The sequence below is a fragment of the Melanostigma gelatinosum genome (assembly GCF_949748355.1).
Source record: "Melanostigma gelatinosum genome assembly, chromosome: 21".
NCBI classification, from domain to species: Eukaryota; Metazoa; Chordata; class Actinopteri; order Perciformes; family Zoarcidae; genus Melanostigma; species Melanostigma gelatinosum.
The window spans coordinates 12,686,677-12,711,725 of record NC_136654.1 but is presented as its reverse complement, the minus strand read 5'-3'; the positions used below and the strand labels follow the sequence as shown (position 1 = coordinate 12,711,725).

Here is a 25,049-nt window from a genome sequence, read left to right as displayed (position 1 = left end):
CCTCAAACATGTTAACACATTTACACAGACATCAGCCCAGAGTGGAACTAAACGAACACCTGGAGCAGCACACACGCTTCAAACTCTCCCCGACTCGTTTAAGCAGCTGTTCACTACCGATAGAACAGGGCTAAAGCATCACCACGGCGGTTGGTACATTTATAGCGGCGGACATGAGACCGGACTCTGTCGTGGTAAACGCAGCTTCATGAACCTGCTGAATGTTATTGAGCCCCGTTACACAATTCCTTCACGAGCCCATTTCAGCCAAACCGTAACTCAAGAAAACAAAAGCACGAGAGGAGAATCAAACGTCCGAGGAACCCGCTGCTGCTCTGACAACGGATGCCTGAACGTCGAGGGTTACACACATCGCCTGACTGTAACACACATCGCCTGACTGTAACACATCACCTGACTGTAACACACATCACCTGACTGTAACACACGCACATCACCTGACTGTAACGCACATCGCCTGACTGTAACGCACATCGCCTGACTGTAACGCACATCGCCTGACTGTAACGCACATCGCCTGACTGTAACGCACATCGCCTGACTGTAACGCACATCGCCTGACTGTAACGCACATCGCCTGACTGTAACGCACATCGCCTGACTGTAACGCACATCGCCTGACTGTAACGCACATCGCCTGACTGTAACGCACATCGCCTGACTGTCACGCACATCCCCTGACTGTCACGCACATCCCCTGACTGTCACGCACATCACCTGACTGTCACGCACATCACCTGACTGTCACGCACATCCCCTGACTGTCACGCACATCGCCTGACTGTAACGCACATCGCCTGACTGTAACGCACATCGCCTGACTGTAACGCACTGTTGGGATCTAAAGGAGCGTGTTTGGGTTATCAGCATTTAAGAAACTGAATTCTTGACATCAATAGAATTATTGATGTATGTAACAATTATTAATGATTATTAATATAAACGGGGCACCACCCTGCGAACAGGGACCAATAACCAAACGATAAAACTAAGTCTCATAATTAGTAGTCACTCATAATGTCAATAGTCTGCGTATGACTATACATTCAGTGACAGTGAAGGTTTTAAGTTCGAGCACAGGCTACTACATACAGTCTTATCAAATACATATGCACAAGTAATCACAGACGACTGCTCCTGAAAGTATAACAGAGTTTATTGAATCAAAATAATAAATGATCAAATCAATTAATATTGCAACCAACAAACGTTATCATACAATTTTATGTGCCTAAACTAAAGAATGAATTAAATGGATGAGGGTGTATGTCTGTGTGTGTATGTGTGTGTGTGTGTGGGTCTGTGGGTGAACAGGAAGGAGTCTTACAGCTACCGCTAAAAACTACAAAGATGGCGGCGTCGAGTGACGCGGGCCAAAAGGGGAGGGGCCTTAAGAACTACAGCTAGAAACTACAAAGATGGCGGAGTCGAGTGACTCGGACCAAAATGGCAGTTAGGCTGCTGTATGTAATCACGTGTGCCTGGGCAGCACGTGTGTGAGGCGATCGTTTCAACGGGGTTTCTCAGGTGTAGAGCTAGGAGCTGTGTGTGTTACGTGAGAGGAGGAAAGAGAAAAAGGAGCGAGAACTCGAAGTGAATCACGCTTCGGCGTGCGATGTGGTAGGGAGCCTGCTTGCTGGTTCTATCATGCATAAATATACCGCTGTCGTCTTTGAACTGCCGGTAACTTATGCCGTGATAAACCACGCACCTCAGCTCACTCGTCGAGTTAATGAAAAGAGAACTTCCACACGGAGTGGAAGACAATGAATGAAAATAATCCCAAAGAAACAGTCATAGCAGTTAATACACGAATACAGCGGCGCCTCTCTGCGCCGTAATGATTGCGTAATACCTCAATATCACGCGACAGTAACTTGAACACACAAAAACACGGGAATATCAACATATAAATGAATGGCCTGAATTAAACTTAAGTTAATTTAAGCTAAACTATGCCCAAATGCCAAGAACCTTACTTGTCGATGCTTCGTTGCAACGTTGAAGTGTTCGTGAGCAAAGTAGTCCGTCTTCCTCGTCGGGAAGGGGGACAGGGGGGGAGCTGCTTGCAGCGCGGCTTTGCAGCGGGCGCTGTGTGTCGCACGGCGTTTGCTGGTGCGGCTTCGGTCCGTCGTGGCGTGGCTCTGGAGCAAACGCAGGTCCGATCTGTACTCGCTGCAGGGAGGACAGTTTAACTTCGGCTGAGACGACGTGGTCCGTAGGTCTCCCGGTAATCATCGGTCAGGAGAGGAGCGAGGCTTCGTCGGCTCCTCTGTGCCGGTTTGTGCACAAAATAAAAAGAAGCAGAAAGCACTGAACGAATGCTGATGCAGATTCGTTATCGCGGGCTGTTTCGTCCAGCGAAATGGCTCGTGACCTGTCAGGGTTTGATGAGGGTTCGAGGGGCTCCCTCGTGGGGGGAAAGCTGGTTCTTCTGTGGCCTGGACGGGGGTGTCCGAGCGAAGAGAGCGTTGTGTGCCTCCTGTTAACCCCGGAGGGAGAGTTGGAAAAAAGCCTTGAGTTGGGGGAAGCAGATAGTTTTATAGAACAGGGGTCGAACCACAGGGGTCCTGGGTTCTCTTGGCTCTCGGCCAATGAGATTGCCGCGGTTACCATGGTTATTTGGGGGGGGGGAATTCACACCTGAGTGTGAAATTCCTTTGCTCTCCTCAACTACAAATCAGGATGAAACCTTTGCTTGAAACAGTGAAGGCCCGATTCTCTTTGTCCACAGCACATGTTTAAGCCATATGATCAGAGCCCAACATCCCCCCTTTGTTCTGAAGAGCGAGGTGTTGGCTTCGGTCTTTAGAGCAAACCAAGGGCTGGCATGTGCATCCATGTGGTGGGGAAACCTGAAGAGGTGAGACAGTCCAAGTGTTCCTGAGACCAAAAGCAGTGGTTAAAACAGGCAGTGTTCATTGTCCATAGAGTTCAAGGTTCATAGTGGTCAAGTTCATGGTGTTCAAGTTCAGAGTTCATTGGCATCTGGGCAGATGACTAAGGTGGCATCTGGGCAGATGACTTTAACTACTTCTACCTACATCTACTATCATACACAATTCAAATCATAGGTGAGCAAAACATTATTCCCAAATAATTCAATCGCTATTATGATGTTGTGATAATCTAGCATTGTGGCACAGTGTCAAAGAAAGTAACAACCCAAATAAACAAAACAAAAGAGAGAGAAGGAAAGAATAGAAAGACGAGAAGCAGGTGAGGGGCAAACAGTGGTTACTGGTTCAACTCCTAGACAGGACTGGAGTCCGTCGGCGGAGCAGTCGTAGGTTGGCTACGTGGTGTTACGAATAGGAGGGAATCCAGTTAGTCTGTCGCTTCTGGATCTATTGGTACATATGTGCGTCTACCTCTCTCTAATCGGTAGATTTAGAGCGAGTCCTGTGTCTAAGTTTTAGAATCTATCGATATTGGAGTTGCGTTGCCAAGACTATAGGCCAGAGGTACCTATGAGGGTTGCATAACAGTGGTGGTAGCAGATTTACAGATTTCTTAGCACGGCTAGTGTGACTAGCTAGGCTGGTCTCTCGCTGCTCCAGCTGTTGACAGCTGAGCCTTCTCGGATGAGGTCCTGGGTTAAATCTGACTGCTACGGCAGAGGTTATGTCTTCTCTGGTTACTTCTGATAGTCTATCAAGCATGCAAAGAGTTGTTCATGGGAGTGGCGCATCAGTTTACAGTCACAATGGTTTGTCAGGTCATGCAACTGTTCTGGTTGAAGTGGATGTGTTAGCGGTTAGTGCATGTCTACAGGGTGAGTTGGAGCATGCAGTTAAACGTTAGTAGTCAATAGTAAGCTGCCATTCTGCCGGTTGGTTTCGGCACTGGCGAGATTAGAGTGTACTTCCTGTGAAGTACATCTCTCTAAATTTCTGTTGTCAGAGAGCCCACCCCCCCTCGCGCTGTTCAAGTGCCGAGGGCAGATATCCCACGTTACCGCCAGCACTCAGGGAAACGTCGCGAACAGTTTCACTCTGGAGTGTGTCATGGCGGGCTGGTGATATCTCCCTCCCCCCACCCTCCTAATTAGAGATGGAGACAGGTCCGGCGCACAGGTCAAGTTCAGTTACCTACGGCACTGGCGACTTGACAGGCCCGGGCGATGACTCGGCTGAAAGAAGGCGGTGGCTTCGTTGAACAAGCTGGAGGTGGCTCATGCTGACAGAGCAGGAGAAGAAGGCTTAGTTGACGAAAGATCTTACGAGCTAGGGTGCTCGAAGGGCCTCTAAGGTTGTGGCACCCTAGAGGTGTATGCGAAAAGGCGGGGAACACATGAGGCTCGTTTCTGACCCGGAGTCGGGTAGAGCAAGAGTGTTATGACCCCCCAGTAGGACTGAAGAATATGTATAGATTTATACATAACGGGCATTGCCTTTGCGAACAAGGTCGCCCAAGAAGGTTGAAGAACGAGGTGCGAACATGGGAGTGGTCGTTTCCGGAAGTGTGCTGAGTTCTCTTCCCCCCCCTACCATGTCGACTTGGCAGCAGGGGGAAAAGTCACTTGGCTTAGTCAGGTGGGCTGCGAGTCAGCGTTACCTGATGTGTTGCCCTTGAGGGCGTCTTTCACCCCCCTGGTTCCGTTGGTCTTTCGACCGCCAGGGTCGTTTGTTCCTCGGGGGTGACCAGGGCTCGCTAGGCCAAGTCCTCTCGTCGTCTTGCGACGCTAGGTCAGAGTCGCTCGACTGTTGGATGCCTAAGACTATGGCGGTGTCTTCGTACCGATTTGTCGGCCGTCCGCGTGTCTTCCATGCAAGTTGCGCGTACTTCCTAATCTCTGGCATGGTGAGGTTACTCGTTCTGCAGTGCATAGTAACAGCGTATCTCACGTTGTCGTGGAGATTGTGCAAGAATAGCGACTTGAAGGCATGGTCTTCTAGACCTGGGGCGTTACGTCCTTGGAAGTACGCAGATCTCAAGCGCCTGAAGTAGTCTCTCGGAGACTCTAGCCTTTCCTGGGAGATGGCAAAGGCGCCGAGGGTGGCAGAAGCTGGGTCGTTGTACAAGGAGTACTCCTCCCTAAGGGCGTGACAAAGGGATGAATAGCAGTCGCGGATGCTCGGCTGGAGCGTTTCCACGAAAGCGTGGACGCTTCGCGCAGTGGTTTTCCACACTAGCTTTAGCTTTTCGCGCGATGAGGGGCGCGATAGGTCGAGGAGGCAGCGATCGATCTCCCTTAGGTAGTCATCGATGCTCGAGTCGTGATTATCGGGATTAAAGCGCTCTACGTCTTTTACCAGAGACTCAATCTGTCGAGTGCGCAGGCCTCCAAGGTTGATGGGGCCTGAGCCGTCCGAGTCGTCTGAGTCTCCATACTCGCGATGGTGGTAACGACTATCATCCTCCCTCCCTGAGGGGGATGGGGTCAGTTCTTGTCGCGCTCGTGAACTGCGTGGAGGATCTTGTTCGCCTGAGGTGGTTTTGAAGCCACCTGGGCCGACTAGGACCTGGTGTTGGTCCTCTCTCCTCCTGGTCGCGGATGTCGCTTTCAAGAAATGCAAGGTGGTTCGGGTCTCGGGGAATGAGGGAGCCGAGACCAAGAAATGACTGGGCTGAAAGGCTCGATAGGGGGTAGCAGTACCTACCGGGGTTGCTGGAACACCTTGAAGCGCTTTCAGTTTGTCATCACTCTCTGATGCTTTAGAGAGTTCTAGGTTGACCTCTCTGAGGTCACTGCGCAGGCTACTATTTTCTGACTGTAGGGCTCTATAGTCACGTGACAACTCCTGAACCTCTGTTCGGAGTGTCCAGATCTCGCGTTGCTGCTCGTCGCTCTGTGCCCGGGTTTGGGCAGCTTGCAGCTGCATTTTCTGATGGTAGATGAGCAGTATTTCGCCGATTACGTTCTGAATCAGGCGCTCTCTGTTACCTGCTGGGTTATTTACATAAGCCACCAGCTGCTCTAATTGCTCGTCGCATAGGACAGCAGTGTATTTTGCAAAGTACTCTCTTTCCTTTGCTGTGAGTCCGAGGACATCAGCCACCGCATCTCGTAAGGCGGTGTCTTCTGGAGCTACAGCTCCAGGAATGGGGGATTTGTCGTCGCTCATTCTCTCTAATGAGCATGACTCCCAGTAGTTGTTAATTCCCTAGTGTTAGAACGGAAACTGTTAGTGTTTACGGTTCTCAGTGAAATGTCTAGTTCTGTAACTTAGGATTTCTACTGTTAGATGTTAATTACTGTTAGTGTTACGGTTCATGCAGGCGCACAGTGAAATGTCTAGCTCTGTGACTTACGTTTCTACTGTTGCTGCTCTGAGGTATCACTACTGCTTTGCAGCCAGAGGTGCGAAAATGCTAATGTGGTTTAGCACTTTGGGCCTGTGACAGCTGTGTGTAACTTCTTTGGAGGGATTTAAGAAACGAGCAAGGTATTACAAATAAACGATCAAATCTACTCCACAGCTGGCTGTTAGTTTTACGAAATGAAACGAATAATTAAACCTGGAAACGAAATAAAATTTCGAGAAGGGAATTAAAGATTAAGATTAAAAATCTGGATTTAAAATCAAACATTTAATTACAATAAGAAAATATTTTGAATATCAAAGCCTACCTATTTTGGGAAATAAGTTTCAGGAATTTGGATCATTCAAAAGAAGAAAAAAATAATGTTTCGAAAAAAATATTTTTTTGGAAAATTAATTATTCAAAAATAATTATGGATTAATGTGCATATATACTGTAACAAAACTGGAATAACGTAGCCTCACACGGGGCACCATTATGTTGGGATCTAAAGGAGCGTGTTTGGGTTATCAGCATTTAAGAAACTGAATTCTTGACATCAATAGAATTATTGATGTATGTAATAATTATTAATGATTATTAATATAAACGGGGCACCACCCTGCGAACAGGGACCAATAACCAAACGATAAAACTAAGTCTCATAATTAGTAGTCACTCATAATGTCAATAGTCTGCGTATGACTATACATTCAGTGACAGTGAATGTTTTAAGTTCGAGCACAGGCTACTACATACAGTCTTATCAAATACATATGCACAAGTAATCACAGACGACTGCTCCTGAAAGTATAACAGAGTTTATTGAATCAAAATAATAAATGATCAAATCAATTAATATTGCAACCAACAAACGTTATCATACAATTTTATGTGCCTAAACTAAAGAATGAATAAAATGGATGAGGGTGTATGTCTGTGTGTGTATGTGTATGTGTGTGTGTGGGTCTGTGGGTGAACAGGAAGGAGTCTTACAGCTACCGCTAAAAACTACAAAGTCAGGCTCCGACTTATGTAGCTGATCTACTTCGCCCCTATTCACCCGCCCGCACTCTCAGGTCAAACGCTCTAGGTCTTCTGTCAGTCCCACGCACACGATTTAAGACCCGTGGTGACCGAGCCTTTGAGGCAGTGGCCCCGAGGCTCTGGAATGCTCTGCCTGCAACTCTATGCCTCGCAGATACTGTGGATACTTTTAAAAGCCAGCTAAAAACCCACCTGTTTAGGCTGGCGTTTGTGTAAAAGTAAACCCATGTCCTAGACCTGCTCTTAACATTTGTTTTACATTTTTATTTTATTTTAATTTTATTCTTTAACATTTTTTATTCACTCTGTGTATGTAATTTATTGACCGTAGGGTCACATTGTGTTTTTTATGCTTTTAAATGTCTGCTCTGTTAAGCACTTTGTGATAGTACTGTCTGTGAAAAGCGCTATATAAATAAAATTCATTCATTCATTCATTCAAAGATGGCGGCGTCGAGTGACGCGGGCCAAAAGGGGAGGGGCCTTAAGAACTACAGCTAGAAACTACAAAGCTGGCGGAGTCGAGTGACTCGGACCAAAATGGCAGTTAGGCTGCTGTATGTAATCACGTGTGCCTGGGCAGCACGTGTGTGAGGCGATCGTTTCAACGGGGTTTCTCAGGTGTAGAGCTAGGAGCTGTGTGTGTTACGTGAGAGGAGGAAAGAGAAAAAGGAGCGAGAACTCGAAGTGAATCACGCTTCGGCGTGCGATGTGGTAGGGAGCCTGCTTGCTGGTTCTATCATGCATAAATATACCGCTGTCGTCTTTGAACTGCCGGTAACTTATGCCGTGATAAACCACGCACCTCAGCTCACTCGTCGAGTTAATGAAAAGAGAACTTCCACACGGAGTGGAAGACAATGAATGAAAATAATCCCAAAGAAACAGTCATAGCAGTTAATACACGAATACAGCGGCGCCTCTCTGCGCCGTAATGATTGCGTAATACCTCAATATCACGCGACAGTAACTTGAACACACAAAAACACGGGAATATCAACATATAAATGAATGGCCTGAATTAAACTTAAGTTAATTTAAGCTAAGCTATGCCCAAATGCCAAGAACCTTACTTGTCGATGCTTCGTTGCAACGTTGAAGTGTTCGTGAGCAAAGTAGTCCGTCTTCCTCGTCGGGAAGGGGGACAGGGGGGGAGCTGCTTGCAGCGCGGCTTTGCAGCGGGCGCTGTGTGTCGCACGGCGTTTGCTGGTGCGGCTTCGGTCCGTCGTGGCGTGGCTCTGGAGCAAACGCAGGTCCGATCTGTACTCGCTGCAGGGAGGACAGTTTAACTTCGGCTGAGACGACGTGGTCCGTAGGTCTCCCGGTAATCATCGGTCAGGAGAGGAGCGAGGCTTCGTCGGCTCCTCTGTGCCGGTTTGTGCACAAAATAAAAAGAAGCAGAAAGCACTGAACGAATGCTGATGCAGATTCGTTATCGCGGGCTGTTTCGTCCAGCGAAATGGCTCGTGACCTGTCAGGGTTTGATGAGGGTTCGAGGGGCTCCCTCGTGGGGGGAAAGCTGGTTCTTCTGTGGCCTGGACGGGGGTGTCCGAGCGAAGAGAGCGTTGTGTGCCTCCTGTTAACCCCGGAGGGAGAGTTGGAAAAAAGCCTTGAGTTGGGGGAAGCAGATAGTTTTATAGAACAGGGGTCGAACCACAGGGGTCCTGGGTTCTCTTGGCTCTCGGCCAATGAGATTGCCGCGGTTACCATGGTTATTTGGGGGGGGGAATTCACACCTGAGTGTGAAATTCCTTTGCTCTCCTCAACTACAAATCAGGATGAAACCTTTGCTTGAAACAGTGAAGGCCCGATTCTCTTTGTCCACAGCACATGTTTAAGCCATATGATCAGAGCCCAACAGCACATCGCCTGACTGTAACGCACATCGCCTGACTGTAACGCACATCGCCTGACTGTAACGCACATCGCCTGACTGTAACGCACATCGCCTGACTGTAACGCACATCGCCTGACTGTAACGCACATCGCCTGACTGTAACGCACATCGCCTGACTGTAACGCACATCACCTGACTGTAACGCACATCACCTGACTGTAACGCACATCACCTGACTGTAACGCACATCACCTGACTGTCACGCACATCACCTGACTGTAACGCACATCACCTGACTGTAACGCACATCACCTGACTGTCACGCACATCCCCTGACTGTCACGCACATCACCTGACTGTCACGCACATCACCTGACTGTCACGCACATCACCTGACTGTCACGCACATCCCCTGACTGTCACGCACATCCCCTGACTGTCACGCACATCCCCTGACTGTCACGCACATCCCCTGACTGTAACGCACATCACCTGACTGTCACGCACATCACCTGACCACTGAATGGGAGATGAAGAGCCACGTTCGCTCAGGTTTAGTTCCATCATTGTTCATACTAAGATGATGATGAGAAGATGTAAGTAACAACACTACATGACATTAAGGAGCAGTTTTTGTTTTTTATGCTTATGTGTTGCTAAGAAGACACCCCAGAAGATGGGTCACTCAGGTATAGTTCCATCATTGTTCAAAGTCAAAGAATAACTTCATGATGTTAGTTGTAATGAATAAATATATTTTAAAATCAAGTACATTTCTCTGGCATTTATAGTTTTCTACTGTACCGAACCGTGAATTTTGTGAACCGTTACACCCCGAATACGTACAGAGTCTGAGAGAGTCTGAAGAGGCCGCTGATGCTGTGGCTGCATCATTGTTTGTACAGGATAAACTGCCAATCAATTATTTTCATATTTGAGCAGAATTTCTCCCATTAGGGTGGGACATTGAAATCTTCCAGTGCGGCGAGGGTGAACTGCCGCCCTCTGTCATCCAGCCACCAATGGCCATCCATTGGTTTACAAGATGTCCAGTCCTAAGTACCATTGATGCTGACAATTTTGCCCCAAAAGAAAAATGCGTAAAGCAAATGTGTAGATGAACACCTTTTATACCTGATCGCTCTCAAACCTGTGAAAAGCTCCAGGAACACACGTGTGTGTGTGTGTGTGTGTGTGGGCGCAGAAGAATGTGAGAGAGGGAGGGAGTGTCCTGCTATAAATTGATCTAGTCGTTTTTCTTGCTAACACACACACACACAGAGAGAGAGTCCTGTCAGGGAGAATACATGGTATGCTGCTTAGAACATAGAGAGTGGACAAACTGTGTGTGTGTGTGTGTGTGTGTGTGTGTGTGTGTGTGTGTGTGTGTGTGTGTGTGTGTGTGTGTGTGTGTGTGTGTGTGTGTGTGTGTGTGTGTGTGTGTGTGTGTGTGTGTGTGTGTGTGTGTGTGTGTGTGTGTGTGTGGACAGAAAGAGCTCTGTGTTCTTGTCAGTGGATGGTGCACAGCAGCCACAGAGACGTGCAGTCTAGTCTTAGTCTCTCTGTAAGTGGTAGCTCTGTTATTCTTAATCATGGCCTTTATCTCACCATTGAGGTGAAGACCACAGCATGGTTCAACGGTAATGGCTTTGTTTCACTTGCCCAGTCGGGGATGTTGGTCAGAAATCTCACTTCAGAAATGTACTTTTATTTATTAGTAGCTATCAAATAACAACAAATGTCAATCTTAACCGTCACGTTTAATCTTTATGTCAGTATTTAACTCCACCTAACTAAACGTTTCAATTCAGCTCATCAAAATGGAATTCCACCAACAAGCTGAGAACAAGGATTCACTCCGCTTATGAGACGCTTGAAATGAGAAGTGTAACTGGGCCTGAGTTCCATTCAGACCAACTCCAAATGGAATATGATGTTTACATGAGCCATATCAAGCTGGGATGTTCTTCAGCTGTGCATGGTAAAAACACCCACATCCTAAAGACGCTGACGTTCAAGCTATGTATGTTCTGTACATTGCAAAGACTCTTTTATCTCCGTGCAGGACGTGGTGGTGTCGTGGAAACCTGCACTGGACCAGAACAGGGAACCAAACCCCACATTACCCCCAACCAGGGAAACATTGAGTCATTGTCTTGTGTTCCAGTGGTGTTCAGACTCTGGGTCAGAACCTAACACCCGATCACAGCAGGGTATAAATAAGTCCCCAGATTGTTCTGCAGCAACAGATGAAGGCTTTTAACTGAGTGGTTTTTTTTTTTTTTTTTTTTTACATGTGCGCCTCTGTATACGTCCGTACTGCCATTTAGGTTTTGGGTGTAAAATCCACTCCACAAGCATGTGAGGACCGTAGAAACCAGACAGAGAAGACCGAGACAGTCTTTAGACGTTAGACACTAAACCGAGCGGTCTGATGAATCGCTGGAAACGCACCGGCCCGAACTCAGACGGTCTGCGTACGGCTGTGAGCATATTCAAACCTTCTTTAAGTTCCTGAGTGGGGAAACACTCTTCCACATCCAGCGGGAATGTCACAATGTTGATGGCGATGATGTTCAGAGATCTACTCGAAGGGTAGTTGTGGTTACCGGTATTTGTCATGTGAATGTGATGGGCTTCATGTTGTGCTTTCTCTCTCCCCGCAGGCTGCTCTTCGGGACTCTGTATCCTGCATACTACTCTTACAAAGCTGTCAAGACCAAAAACGTCAAGGAATACGTAAGTACAGACCCAACACCGCCCAACATACATTTAAACTTGCTGGTGTATGTAAAGGCTCATCAGATATTCAGAATGATCACTACCCTGAATATTTGAACAAATCAGAAAGTTTCATATATTTTGGCATGCTAAATCTTCCGTACAGAGTTTATTTTTCTATTAGAGTATTTGGTCTGCACCTGAGAAGGTACTGGTTTACTCCCTTTCGGAGTTCTGTTTGTCTTCGTGTACGTCTGTTGTGCAGAGAGCGTTGCTCTCATGTGAAGGAGAACAGAAGCTGTCATTCTGTGCGTGTGATCTTGTTGGATTCAGCAGTTGAGAGGTCGTCCGGTGCCTCGGTGACGCTCCCTGCTAGATTTCTTTGCTATCTGCATGCGGTGAGTTTGGCAGGTCAAGCCGAGAGGTTATGAAATGGGTTCTGTGCTCCTTGTGTGTTTGTCAGCCCTAACAGTTCAGTGTACAAGCTCCAGCATGTGGAAGTCTATGTTAGTACTGCACTTTAATGGGCAACAGTGAAATGATTGGCTTCAAGTGAAGCATTCGCATCCCCCTCCATCCCCTCCATGTTTACTTGTTATACTTCTTTTCAGGAGGCATTTACCGTACTTTCCGGACTATAAGTCGCACCGGTATATAGGCCCCACCCTCTAATTTTGAGAAGAAAACTGAATATTTACTGATATAAGCCACATCGGACTATAAGCCGAAATGCTACCCGCGATTAGCACTAGCGATTAGCATTAGCGATTAGCATTAGAGAATATAATATCTTTGTATCCACCTTTGTACCGTATATCTTTTCATGCTTCATACAGGCATACCTACCGGTTCATGATGTGGTGTGTTCAAGGACCCAAATGCAGACTCAGGACAGCAGAGTTATATTGCAAACCAAGATGATTTATTTCTCTCACTCAAAAACACCCACACAAAAAACTCTTGAACAAGTTTTGTAGAACTGGAAAAAAACTGGAAAAAACGGTAATAAGTCAACTAGGAGGCGTCTCCACGCGCTCCGCACAGGTCCAAGCCGGGAAGTGGTTTACGGTACCGGTAATCCCTCTGATCCGAGCCGGAAAGTGGCTGGATCGACACAGGATCGCTATTGATCGCTGTCACCATCGTCCTCCTGTGCACTAAAACCATTGAAGTCCTCTTCTTCAGTGTTGGAATTAAACAGCCTCAGAATTGCTTCGTTGCACTCAGTCAGTCTTTCGTCTGCACCCTCAGTGTCACTTTGCTCCCGAGGCAAATCCGCCCCTGAGCTTGCGCTGTCCTCCTCATTGCGCTGTCCTCCTCATTGCGCTGTCCTCCTCATTGCGCTGTCCCCCTCATCTCGCAGTAGTCCAGCCTTTCGGAACCCGTTGGTGATGGTGGATTCTTTCACACTGCTCCGCGCTGTTAGGATCCACTGGCAGACTTGAGAAAAATTTGCTCTTCTCATGCAGCGTGTCTACGTTGCTCGTAGCTCTGAATAGCATTTACGGCTAACTGGCATGGCCAGTTGCTGCTAGCACAACAGCTATTCAGAGCTATGAGCAACAACAGTTATTGCCTCATTGCTTTTCGTTTGGTAGCCTTGAGAGACCTTAGTCTGTAATGCAAGTATGTCTGCATGAAAAGATGTACGAAGATATATTATATATTCGCTAATGCTAATCGCGGTTAGCATTTCCCCATTGGCGGTAATGTTAGAATTAGCTTAGAAGCTAGCGAGTCGGACATGTACTGTTAAAAGCATCTTTCCGTTCAACCTTTTTTGTGAACAGTCCTAGTGAGAGGTAGGTCAAAGGTCCTTCATCCATATTGTAGCGACCCTGACAGTAACAGCTGGTGCAGAGGGGTTGCTGGTAGTTGCTGGTAGCAACTGTTCTGTGTCGGGAGCGAGTAAATGTTGTGTTAGACCGGAACCGGAAGTTGTGGTTGTTATTGTGGAAAACACGGATAATGTTCGAGGGAGTTGCTCGGCAATAAGAGCGACAGTTTCTGTGAATAAACCCCATGCAAGGACCCTGTCTCCGACTCGTAAGTGGAACATTACAATATTCATGTTAAATGTGTTGGCGGAGGAAAGCTACGGAAAAATCCGTATATAAATCGCACCGGACTATAAGCCGACGCCTCAAAGCGTGGGGTAGAAAGTATCGGCTTATATTCCGAAAAGTACGGTACTCGTATAGTTTTTATTGTAGCTTTTGAACCTCAGGTAGATATGTGGGTGAATTCCTACATGACAATGGGGCATGAGGTATCTGTTCCTTACTGAATATCGTCCCTTGTTAGTTGCTAGAGTTGGGCCATATGTTAGCCCAACACCTGCTGATTGCTGATATACTGTATGTGCATGAAGGCAGGATCCCACTGACATCAGCAGTCTTTACAGTTATTACAGCCTGTAGGCTACTCTTCTTCAAGTAATCAAAATGAATCATTGTGAGATCTTTGCCAGGCAATGAGATGTCGTCAGATGAAGGGCGCCTCCGCTTGCAGCCTCCAAATGAACGAACAAGAGGGGATGAGATGACTGCTGTTAAAGGGTCAGGGTGCACAGCTGCAAACAGTCTAAAGCGTCTAATCGGCTAAATAAATCGAAACGACTCATCGGAGATCAGTGCAACTACAACGTACATGATGTGGCCCGACTCCAACTGCCCGTTCCTATTCAAGCAAGCTTTGAATTGCTCTTTACATGTCAAGGAGGCTGACGATTAAATTTGCAAAATAAAATGACAAAACTTGGAGCAAAAGCCACCGATGATGGACTCAGCTAGTGGTCGATGGACGATACGTATATTCGTCCAATCGCCCAGCCGTCTTTGTCCCTGTGTCTAGTTTGTCCGATATTATTTTTCTATATTTACCAAAGGCCCACCAGAATTATTCAGGTCTTTCCATAATTTGAATACAGAAGAGAGTATTATATATTAGAGATGTTGAGGTTCAGGTTAGGGCTCCCTCCCCGTTAACATTCAATCCGTGCATAAAAGTGAAGTAGTGACGGGACCTAATGTAACTAATGTGAAGCTCCTCCCGAGGCTACTGTAGAAACTCTGAGTCCAATGTGACATCAGAATGCTGCATACTCATCTTGAGGGGAAACTTGCCTGCTGATAGTTCTGTAAGTGAATACCGTTTAAAAGGGAAAGAGTTCATGAAGTTTGTGTTTCTGTTAGTATCTGATAAGCATTGGGATTCCATTGTGCAGCTAAGTTGTAGTGAATAAGAGCTGAGTAGCAGAGGGACAGACGTAGTTCCTGATCTTCTCCACTATTTGCATGCCAGTCATGCTGATGAAATCCATGTCACCTGAAGACAGCATTCGGTGTGTGTTAGCAGACTTTGGCTGCTCTTCATCCATTTGAAGGGTTTGATGGGAACATATACATGCATATGGATGTGAGGCCTTGGAGGTGTGTGTTTCTCTTTTAGTTGAAGTTGGCTGATGTAGGTAATGCCAGTGAGAGTGAAATGCCAGTCCTCTTGAGTTAGTCCCACTTTCACACGCAGCTCAAACGCAGCAGCTCACACGTTCAGCTTCCAGCCTTTTGTTTGCGTCTGACAGCTCTGGAATCGAATGCAGTCTAATCCAATGGTGCTGCAATAGATCCTCCCTTAAGTGTTGTGTGTACCAGAGATGTGCTCACGAGCTTGTTGGAAACAAGTCATTCAGCATGAAAAAGGACTGATCGATGAAAGACATCCCAGTCGACTAAGAGGGTGCGGTTTCTACTTCTAACCTGGACCGGCCTTCATATATATTTATATATAGCTATCTATCTCATCTTTTAAACGTGGGTGGAAGACCTCAGCTGCACACTTCACACTTGAGGCCCCCTTCAGAAAAGAGGAGAGCTGAATCAGTGTATGAAGACCGGGTCTCACCAGAGCAGCATCCACTGTCACCATCATAACCCAAACCAACCCACCAGACTGACTCAGTGTTCTCATTCACATGGTTGAAGCAACAGGCCTGTGTCTGATTCCATGAGGTTACTCCAGTTCATGACGTAGCTGGCTCCAAGCGTTCATTTCAAAGGGCCCGGCCCTCTTTCTGATGTTGTTTTATTACTTCACTGTGTGTGTATAGGACACATGGGCGCATGCTGAGAGACATGCCTCCCAGTCCCAGTGTCACCAGAGGTGAGAACACACTCCGCTCTGGTGAAGGTCAAACCTGTGGTTGAAGCTCTGCTCCCTCCTTCTACATTCTCGGTTCCCTCATTAACAGGGCTGGACACCACTCAGTGAGGATTAGCATGGCTGTCCACTGTCCCTCGCTCCAGCTCTGATACCCATCCACAGGAACGACGGCGTTGAATGAGGGTGGTTAAAGCCTCTGACCCCGGGGCGACTCTGTTTCAGACAAATGGGCCTCTGTGCAGAGCGCTCTGGATCCAGCCTGACTTGAGCAGACTTGAAGCACCAAGAACTGACTGTGGATACGGTGCATTTCTTCATTTGAGTCCGTTCAGACGAGCTGCCTTATGTTTTAAGCTCATTCTGCTCCTGGACTGACGACAGATGACGTGTCAGTTTCTATGGGGACGGTAATGTACACACATTTAGATTTGCTTGCTGTTGATCCCGTCAGTCTTCTCAGTTGTGTTACAATATATTTCATAAAGAATGTCGAAGCTCAATCCTACATAAGTATAGCACTGTATCATGTGCTGTGCAGGTTGATTCCTGACCTGTCAGAGACACATTTAAACTGATGCCCAGCAGCATTCTGCAACAAGCTGTTCTGATGAGTACAGATACCCAGACAAGCCCATCGAGGAGGGTGGAGCTACCCGGACTCCCATAGACCACATGGTAGAGTAGTGTCATCAGTGCAGTGGTGCTGCTGCTACACCGCACACTCAAGTCACAGCTACTCGCTGTCACAAACACAGAGGACAAACGTGCTTCAGCAGGAAACACGCCAAGTTACTGTGACCAACCCGCCAGAAGAGAGGAGGACTGCCTGGGGGCCAAACTAAAAGGGCCTCAATCAGCTGTAGATATATCATCATTTTTAGATATGAAAAACAATCAATGATGTCACTATTCTAACTCCCTGTACTCCACTGTGGCCCCAGAGTGCTTATAATACAACTTGCAACTCAACTGTGTACTACTTGCTGTGTCCTTCTACCTCAGAGGAACACATTGTAGTACTACATCTAGCTGACAGAGACGCTGCAGATTGACATGTGATGCTTCGTCATTGGTCGATCTATCCAGCATGGTGTTAGAAGTGAAAGCTCCACGTGAGCAGACATGAATACATCTCAGTACGTTATGCTGGTGAGGATAAAGGTGTTGCTGTTCATAGTTGTGAGTGCTGTTAATAAATGCTGCTGAGTTGATGCAAGTTGTATTCTGTGATAGTAGCTGTTTACATTCCCAGTATGTGTCAGTTTATCCAGATTGTCATCAGAGATGTGATAACATTCTTCAGTGAACCCACGGTGTGAACAGTCCGCTGCTAACATCATATTTCATATTTGAACGCAGCCGGCGGGCTTAGTGGAGTTATTTTGCTGAGGCAGCGTTATCACTGCTGTAGACATCGACTGAATACGTAGTCATGGTGACGTCCCCCGTTGGTTTTGAAGCATTCAGTTCAGTGATTTGGCCGTCGCTATCTTGTTTTTTGCGCAACCAATGAACAGAAGTTACCATGTTTGGAATGTGGAGGTGGGACGCACAGACCGTATACAGCTCTGGTAGCGGCAGCGACCTGTCAATCACAGTAGCCCCGCCCTAAAGCATCCCCTGCTTTATGGTCTGTGTGACTCTAAATGAACATCATGCTGTATTGAAGAAGACTTGAAACTAGAGATTGAGACCATAAACTCATGTTTATAATGTTTACTGAGGGAATAAATCAAGAGAGAAGTAGTCATTTTCTCATAGACTTCTATACAACTTCTATCCTGGTGGTCAGGAGAGAGAATGCAGCTTTAAGACACTTCAGCATCGTCTTCTCTCTGCAGAACCGGAGGTTGCCTCCTGGTAGCTCTATATATGCAGCAGCCAAAGCTCTGCCCTTCAGAACGTCGTGTGCTTGTTTATTCAAAGTTTATTAATATTGAACATGTCACGTGTCCAGATTGCACCAAATCATTTTTAGAAAAGCAGATCCTTACCAATACACCCGCCAAGTGTGAGGCAGGTCAGATGAGTGCTCTGTGAAGTACAGAGATTTCTGTCTTCATAGTTGGATGAGTTGTTCTTTCCACTCTGCAGAGAACACTTCTTTCACCAATTATTTCAGTTTTTTTGCAGTCGCTTTAAAGCTGCTGTCAATGGGGCTCAGAACGTCCTGCACATGTTTCAGATTAAAAAGTCTACCAGGAGAGGGAGGGATGATGGCAGAGTGCTGGGACTGACAGGACGCTCTTGTGTATGCAGACACCAAATGTAGTTTAAACAGAACTGTGTGTGCGTCCTTTGTCCATGTCTGGTCCTGGAGTACATCCAGCCCTCACTCATGGCTCAGGTAGGCGCTCAGCACCATCCACAGTAGTTCCCAGATGCCTGTGAGAGGGAATAATGTCTGAGAGATTAAAGACGTGCACACAACAGCTGAAGGGTGGTGTAACACATGTTTACGCTCCACATCGACACAGAGACAATCCACCGCGGGGTCGTGCTTTGCTTTCATGCTCTAGGGTGCAGAAACCTGCAAACAAGAAGTCCATCAAGCGCTCCACAGAACAAGCCATTAGAACTGAAGAGGTTGTGATGGCGACACCACAGACGGACACCATGCTGTGGTGTTTCAGTGTGACCTCTTCACTTAAGACGTCATTCAACTTCATTTGTTTCTTTTTATAAAGTGAACCAAAAACTGGAAACAAGCAAGATGATGAGAATAAATATGAAACTAAATTGAAATCACACCTTCTAAACTTAAAAGAAATCTGGTTTGAATTGACATCAAAGACTATTACAACATCTTATAGGCGAACTATTGGCCGATTTAAAGGAGAAAATGTTCCGCTCATTTGTGGATAATGAACATAATCACAGCCCTCTAGTGCTTAAAGTGACGGTGTCGTTATTTACTCGCTTGAAGCCTATTGGTCAGCCTCGTCTCCACCAGGTTTAACGTTAGCACAATGTTTGGCTGCAAAGAGCTGATGTCAGGGGTTTCTCTCTTTTAATGGAAAGCAGTTATTCAGAGACGTGGCCAGTAAATGTCTGCTATTGCCTCAGGGAGGCACAATGGCCGCTGTATATTTCACTGAGGTTACCTCTTCATGTCTTCCCCTGCTGATGAGATGAGGGAGGGAGGGAGGGAGGGAGGGAGGGAGAGAACCAACCTGCTCTGAGAGAGAAAGAGAAGGGGGGATGAAAGGGGAGATGTTGAAGAGAGACAAAAGCAGTGGAGGCACACAAGTGGGTTGAGATGTATAAACTCGATGTCCTCTCTGTCTCACTGGCTCAGTTTCACTCTCTCTCCTCTTTACATTTACCATTCAACGTGTGTGTGTGGGGTCACCAATTAACCAGTCCAGCACAAATGTGAGTCAGACTGCAGACATGTGTGTGTGAGAGTTTGTGCTTGTGTTCAGGTGAGTGTGTGTGTGTGTGTGTGTCCCTCTCTTGTTCTCCCTCTTTCAAACGCAGGCTTTACTCCCGCACACACACACTCTGACATTTCATGAGCTAGTGTCAGTGTGTGCTCAGTCATGTGGCAACGGTCGGGACTGGCTAACACCACTAGCCTGCCATGTGACCGTCTGCCCGCCCGCCACCGTCTACCGCCGGCTTTGATATGGAAATCCAGCGCAGAAGAGCCCGGAAAGCCCTCGAAGAGGGACGGAGGGAGCAGCGAGGGCGGCACAATCCAGCATGAAAGCAAAGAGAGGAATCCAATCAGATCCTGAAGCTCGCTTTCACCACGACAGGCCTGAGAGGTGAAATCAGTATGAACCTCAGATCCTGCAACTTTTACAAAGTACTTTCTTTTACTCTAAACCAGGGGTCTCAAACTCCCGGCCCCGGCCGTTAAACCTTATTTTTCTTCTTTTAAAAAAAAAGTTATACTTGATAATAAAAATATCCCCATAGTCGAAATTATGAGATAGAAAGTCGAAGTTATGAGATAGAAAGTCATAACTATGATAGAAAGTCATAATTCTGAGATTGACAGTCAAAATTATGAGATAAACAGTTAGAAGCAGCTCTTTGACTGGTTACTGTACATTTAACATGGAAATGTATTGTGAGTACATTGAAGACTACTTTAAACTGTGAATGCAGAGAGTTATTTTACAATATGTTACGAGTAGTTACATTTACAACCGGCCCTTTGTGGGCGACCATGATGCTGATGTGGCCCGGAGTGAAAATGAGTTTGAGAGCCCTGCTCTAAACTATGTCTATTGGCTTTCTGCTCAATTAGAATAAACACATCTGTGAGATCTCTCATTCAACAACACACAACAGAAGAGAAACTTAACAAACATAATATTAAATAGAAGTAATTAAAGACAAGGGAAAAACCATATAAACGCATAACATATCAAATATATATCTACACGTATGAAATAAACATTTTGTCTTCAATGGAAACGACATGTTCTGGAGCTGGAGGACACTCTTACATACAATGAACCTCTGGTTGTATAGAAGTCTATGAGAAAATTCTCTCTTGATTTATTACCTCAGTAAACATTGTAAACATGAGTTTATGTCTCAATCTCCAGTTTCAAGTCTTCTTCAATACAGCATGATGTTCATTTGGTACATTATGGTCCATTTAGAGTCACACAGACCATAAAGCAGGGGATGCGAGTTAGTTTTCTGTGTTTTTGTCTCAGAACTTAAACTCTGTCACAGTGTTTTCACTTCATGAAAGCGGTTTGTTTTGGTCAGTAGCACAGATAGTTCTCGTGGTGTCGTACATCTTTAAACACACGTTGGTCTGCCCAGGAGCGTGTCAGGTAGAAGTCACTGACAGTGGTGCAAGTGTCAGAGACATGGATACCCTTGCTGGGGATTGAGGAAGCATTCTGCCCACTGGCAACTTTGGCAAGTGAATATTTTAAAGCTACTGTGAGGAACTTGGTTGTGAAGCGGTACTGATGGCTCTATATAAGAATGAACATCCGCGAGTAGTTCTTCTTAATGCTTGTGATCGGAGCCACCGGGTCGGCTCCACTGCAGCCTTCCACCTGCAGTCAGAAGCTCCGGCTGGAGGAGGAGGCCTCAGCGCCCGGCGGCTGGGTCTCCTCCTCCTCCAGGAGCAGAGCTTCTCCTCGCTGCTCCTCCAGTCCCCACTTGAAGCCAACACCGGCACGGCGCTGCTGGCCCGTAGTGCTGGGCCCGCTAAAGGGAGAAAGATGACTGTGGTGCTGTGAAACCACCACTTCGATCCACATGCTCCGCTGTTCTTCAGTGTGCTCTCTGTGTCTGTCTGTGTAGGTACGATGGATGATGTACTGGATTGTGTTTGCCCTCTACACTGTGGTGGAGACCATCACCGACCTCACACTGGCATGGTGAGTTAAACACACACACACACACACGGTCATATCTAAGATCTCATCGTGATCTGAACCTCTCCTCTGGTTGCTACTCTGTGTTTTGGTGACGGTGATTCTATCCCGGTGGAAATGATCTTGCTGATGTAAATGATGCTGATAAATGTAATTCCACTGTCAACCATTGTGTTAGAAAGGCCTCGTAGTAATGAGGATGACCGATGGGAGAATGTGTTTCACAGACAACAAGGGGGGCTGAAGTTGTTGTTTTCATGTTTCTGACAAGATAAGATACAAGTTTATGTTTCCATGGAGAATCTAGAGCACTGGGACCAATGTTGTGTCGAACAGTTTCCCAACAGATTAGAATATTTCCCCTAAAGGGGAGCTTTGGTATTTTCCGTCCTGGACCCAACTCTCCCATGTCTCTGTGTCTCAGTGACTGATGAGGACTACAGCATGTGGTCCAGTATTGAGGGAGCTGTAATGGGGCACCTCCTCCTCACCATCAATGTACGTCCACTACAAGTGGTTGTGTCTAACCAAGTCTCGCTCAAGGACGAGTCTCATTCTGAAATCTTGTGTCGCAGCCACACAGTTGAGATCAGCTGAGCATTCAGCCATGACGTTGAACATCTCTTAACATTTCTGCCTTCACGCTACCAACGACACGGCAACGTTCTTCAAGTCATTTTTCTATGGAAGCCGCTGACATGAAGCTACAAACTGCTGACCCTACAAATCAAGAGTTGAGCTGCTCTCAACTTTTCCCAGCGCTCCAATGCCACCAATTATACGTTTGTGTTTCACCCTGTTCCTTTCAGTCTAAAGAAATGAATGCTGTCAGTCATGTCCCAGTGCTACATAACAACATGTTCTCTGTAGCTTCTTTCTATAATGTTGTCAGCAGGAGGCAACCTCAGGTTCTGTCGGGTGAAGTCGATGCCAAAGTGTCTTAAACCGGCATTCTCTGTACGACCAGCAGGGGGCGTTGTGGGAAACACCATTTGAAACCAAAACAAACATTTGTGGCACAAGCACTTGGTGGTTGAAGCACCGTCCAACTAGTGTTGTTTGTTTGCTCATTCTGATCATTTATTTGTATAATCTGCACCTAGGAGCTGTGCCCAAATGACGTTCCAGCCCTTATTAATGGTGTGTGTGTGTGTGTGTGTGTGTGTGTGTGTGTGTGTGTGTGTGTGTGTGTGTGTGTGTGTGTGTGTGTGTGTGTGTGTGTGTGTGTGTGTGTGTGTGTGTGTGTGTGTGTGTCCAGGTTCCCTCTGTACTACGAGCTGAAGATAGCCTTTGTGATCTGGCTGCTGTCCCCCTACACAAGAGGAGCAAGTCTGATCTACAGGAAGTGTCTGCACCCTCTGCTGTCCTCCAGAGAGAGGGTAAGATCATCCATCCCCATGCGTATTTCCTGTCCAGAATCTTACAGTTGCACTACTTTGTACTCTATATTGTCTGCTAGAGAAGTTATCGATTGTGTCCCCTGCAGGAAATAGATGAGTACATCGTGCAGGCCAAAGAGAGGAGCTACGAGACCATGGTGAACTTTGGCAAGCAGGGACTGAGCATAGCAGCCACCGCCGCCGTCACTGCAGCTGTCAAGGCAAGTGTCCCTGGCTCTTCTCTACCTTCTCCTTGAGACTTGTTTAAAGGAGCTACTTTTCCTTTCTTTTGTCCTCTTTGATTTACTAAAGATGTCGCTCTGTATTTACCAACGGCCCAGCAGTTTGTAGCCTATATCTGACTCTTTGGTATTTCATCAAGTTAACATTTCCCATATATACCACGGCTTCCTGTCCCCACTCTCGAGCAGCTCGGCCTTCAATGAATAGCATTTTCTTAATTCTCTTTCCTGTCTGACTTTGTGAGAAACGGTGTTGTCTTCCTGTTTTTCTATGCAGTAAAGCAATGCAGCAGACTATTTTGCTAAATTCAACCAACAGAAGGTGCTCACTCGGCTCGCTCTGCCACACGTCATAGAACACAGATGTACTGGGATCGGTGTGTAAATGAATGCAGGAGAGTTGCGCGACAAGCTGCAGCCAATCCTGAATCAGATCTTAACTTCAGAGTCAGTATGAATGAAGTGTGTGTGCGCACTGTTTTCATCAGCATCGCGTGAATACCTGAGTGTGTCAGATAATCCCTATGATCTCTAAGGCCTCACTGCACTGAGGTAATCCCAGCCAGCGGGCATCTACTATTCAGAGTTCACAGCGGATGCTATCTAGCATAGCTTTAGCTTGATTGGGAACATGGTCAAATAAGACGGATACGATTGTGAAGTAAGGAGCATGCAATACTAGATCCGCTTACATGCACTGGTATCCTGGTTCTGAGGCCTGTTCTGGTTTTGACCATACGTGGGATGTGGTGTGATTCAAAACCTGACCGGCACATTGCCAGTTTAAAGGGGACATATCCTGCTCATGTTCAGGTTCATGTTTGTATTTTGGGTTTCTACTAGAACATGTTTACATGCTTTAATGTTGAAAACACTTTATTCTTCCCAGACTGTCTGAATGTACCTGGAGTCAAGAGCTCCCGTCTCTTTAAGGCCCCCATCCTGAAACAGCCCAGTCTGCTCTGATTGGCTTGCGAGAAAAACACGGTGCTGCCTTCGCAAAGGCAGTTCTCAAGGTTTTCAAGGTTCTCATGGTTATCAAGGTTCTCATGGTTTCCATAGTTTTCAGTTCAGCTCACAAAACGGCATATTCAGCCAATTTACATCCGCGGCTCAGTGTGGCAAGTAAATAAGATGCATACTAGAATACATGCTAACTTTACATGCCACAGCTGACTTGATATATATATATATATATATGTATATGTATATGTATATATATATATATATATATATATATGTATATGTATATATATATATATATATATGTATGTATATATATATATATATATATATATGTATATGTATATGTATATGTATATATATATATATATGTATATATGTATATATATATATATATATATATATATGTATATATATGTATATGTATATGTATATATATATGTATATATATATATATATATGTATGTATATATATATATATATATGTATATATATATATATATATGTATATATATATGTATATGTATATATATGTATATATATATGTATATGTATATATGTATATATGTATATATATATATATATATATATATATATATATGTGCCACCCGGGTTCATACCAATTCACAAAAACAATATAACATACCTAAACATTACACAACTAAATGTTAATAACATTTGACGAACTGAGTAAATCATTATTATACGACCAACCCACGTATTCACATCAATGAAATAATACCTTTATTCATATTTGTCTGTTTTTGGACGTCATGCTAGCAGCGATGCTACAGTGACTTCAGGTTGACGGAGTTGTTGCTATTCATTGGACCGTGTTCTGGAGGTTTGCTAGAAACGGTCCTGAGTCATGTCCGATGTTTTAATGTTGGAACCTGATTTTGTTAATCACTCGTCTGAAACGAGGCACTAAAGCTCGTATGAATGTATGATAGCTGATACAACTAGTCCTGTTCTTTGTTTTGAAATGATTGACGGTCATTAAAAGGCATGTTCCTGTTGCGCCTGTTCCCGCCCTACTATGCTGTGATTGGCTGATTATTTGGTGACCGCAATGTGC

General features: G+C 45.9%; 1 protein-coding gene across 1 annotated transcript in view; it reads left to right on the top strand.

Moving 5' to 3' along the window:
* The window catches only part of reep3b (receptor accessory protein 3b), a 43,807-nt gene that overhangs the window by 6,753 nt on the left and 12,005 nt on the right, over nucleotides 1–25,049 (top strand). Inside the window, exons 2-5 of the mRNA XM_079293487.1 lie at nucleotides 11,818–11,890; nucleotides 21,314–21,390; nucleotides 22,646–22,766; nucleotides 22,874–22,987. Of these exons, the coding sequence (XP_079149613.1) occupies nucleotides 11,818–11,890; nucleotides 21,314–21,390; nucleotides 22,646–22,766; nucleotides 22,874–22,987 (385 nt within the window). The remainder of the gene's footprint in view (nucleotides 1–11,817; nucleotides 11,891–21,313; nucleotides 21,391–22,645; nucleotides 22,767–22,873; nucleotides 22,988–25,049) is intronic.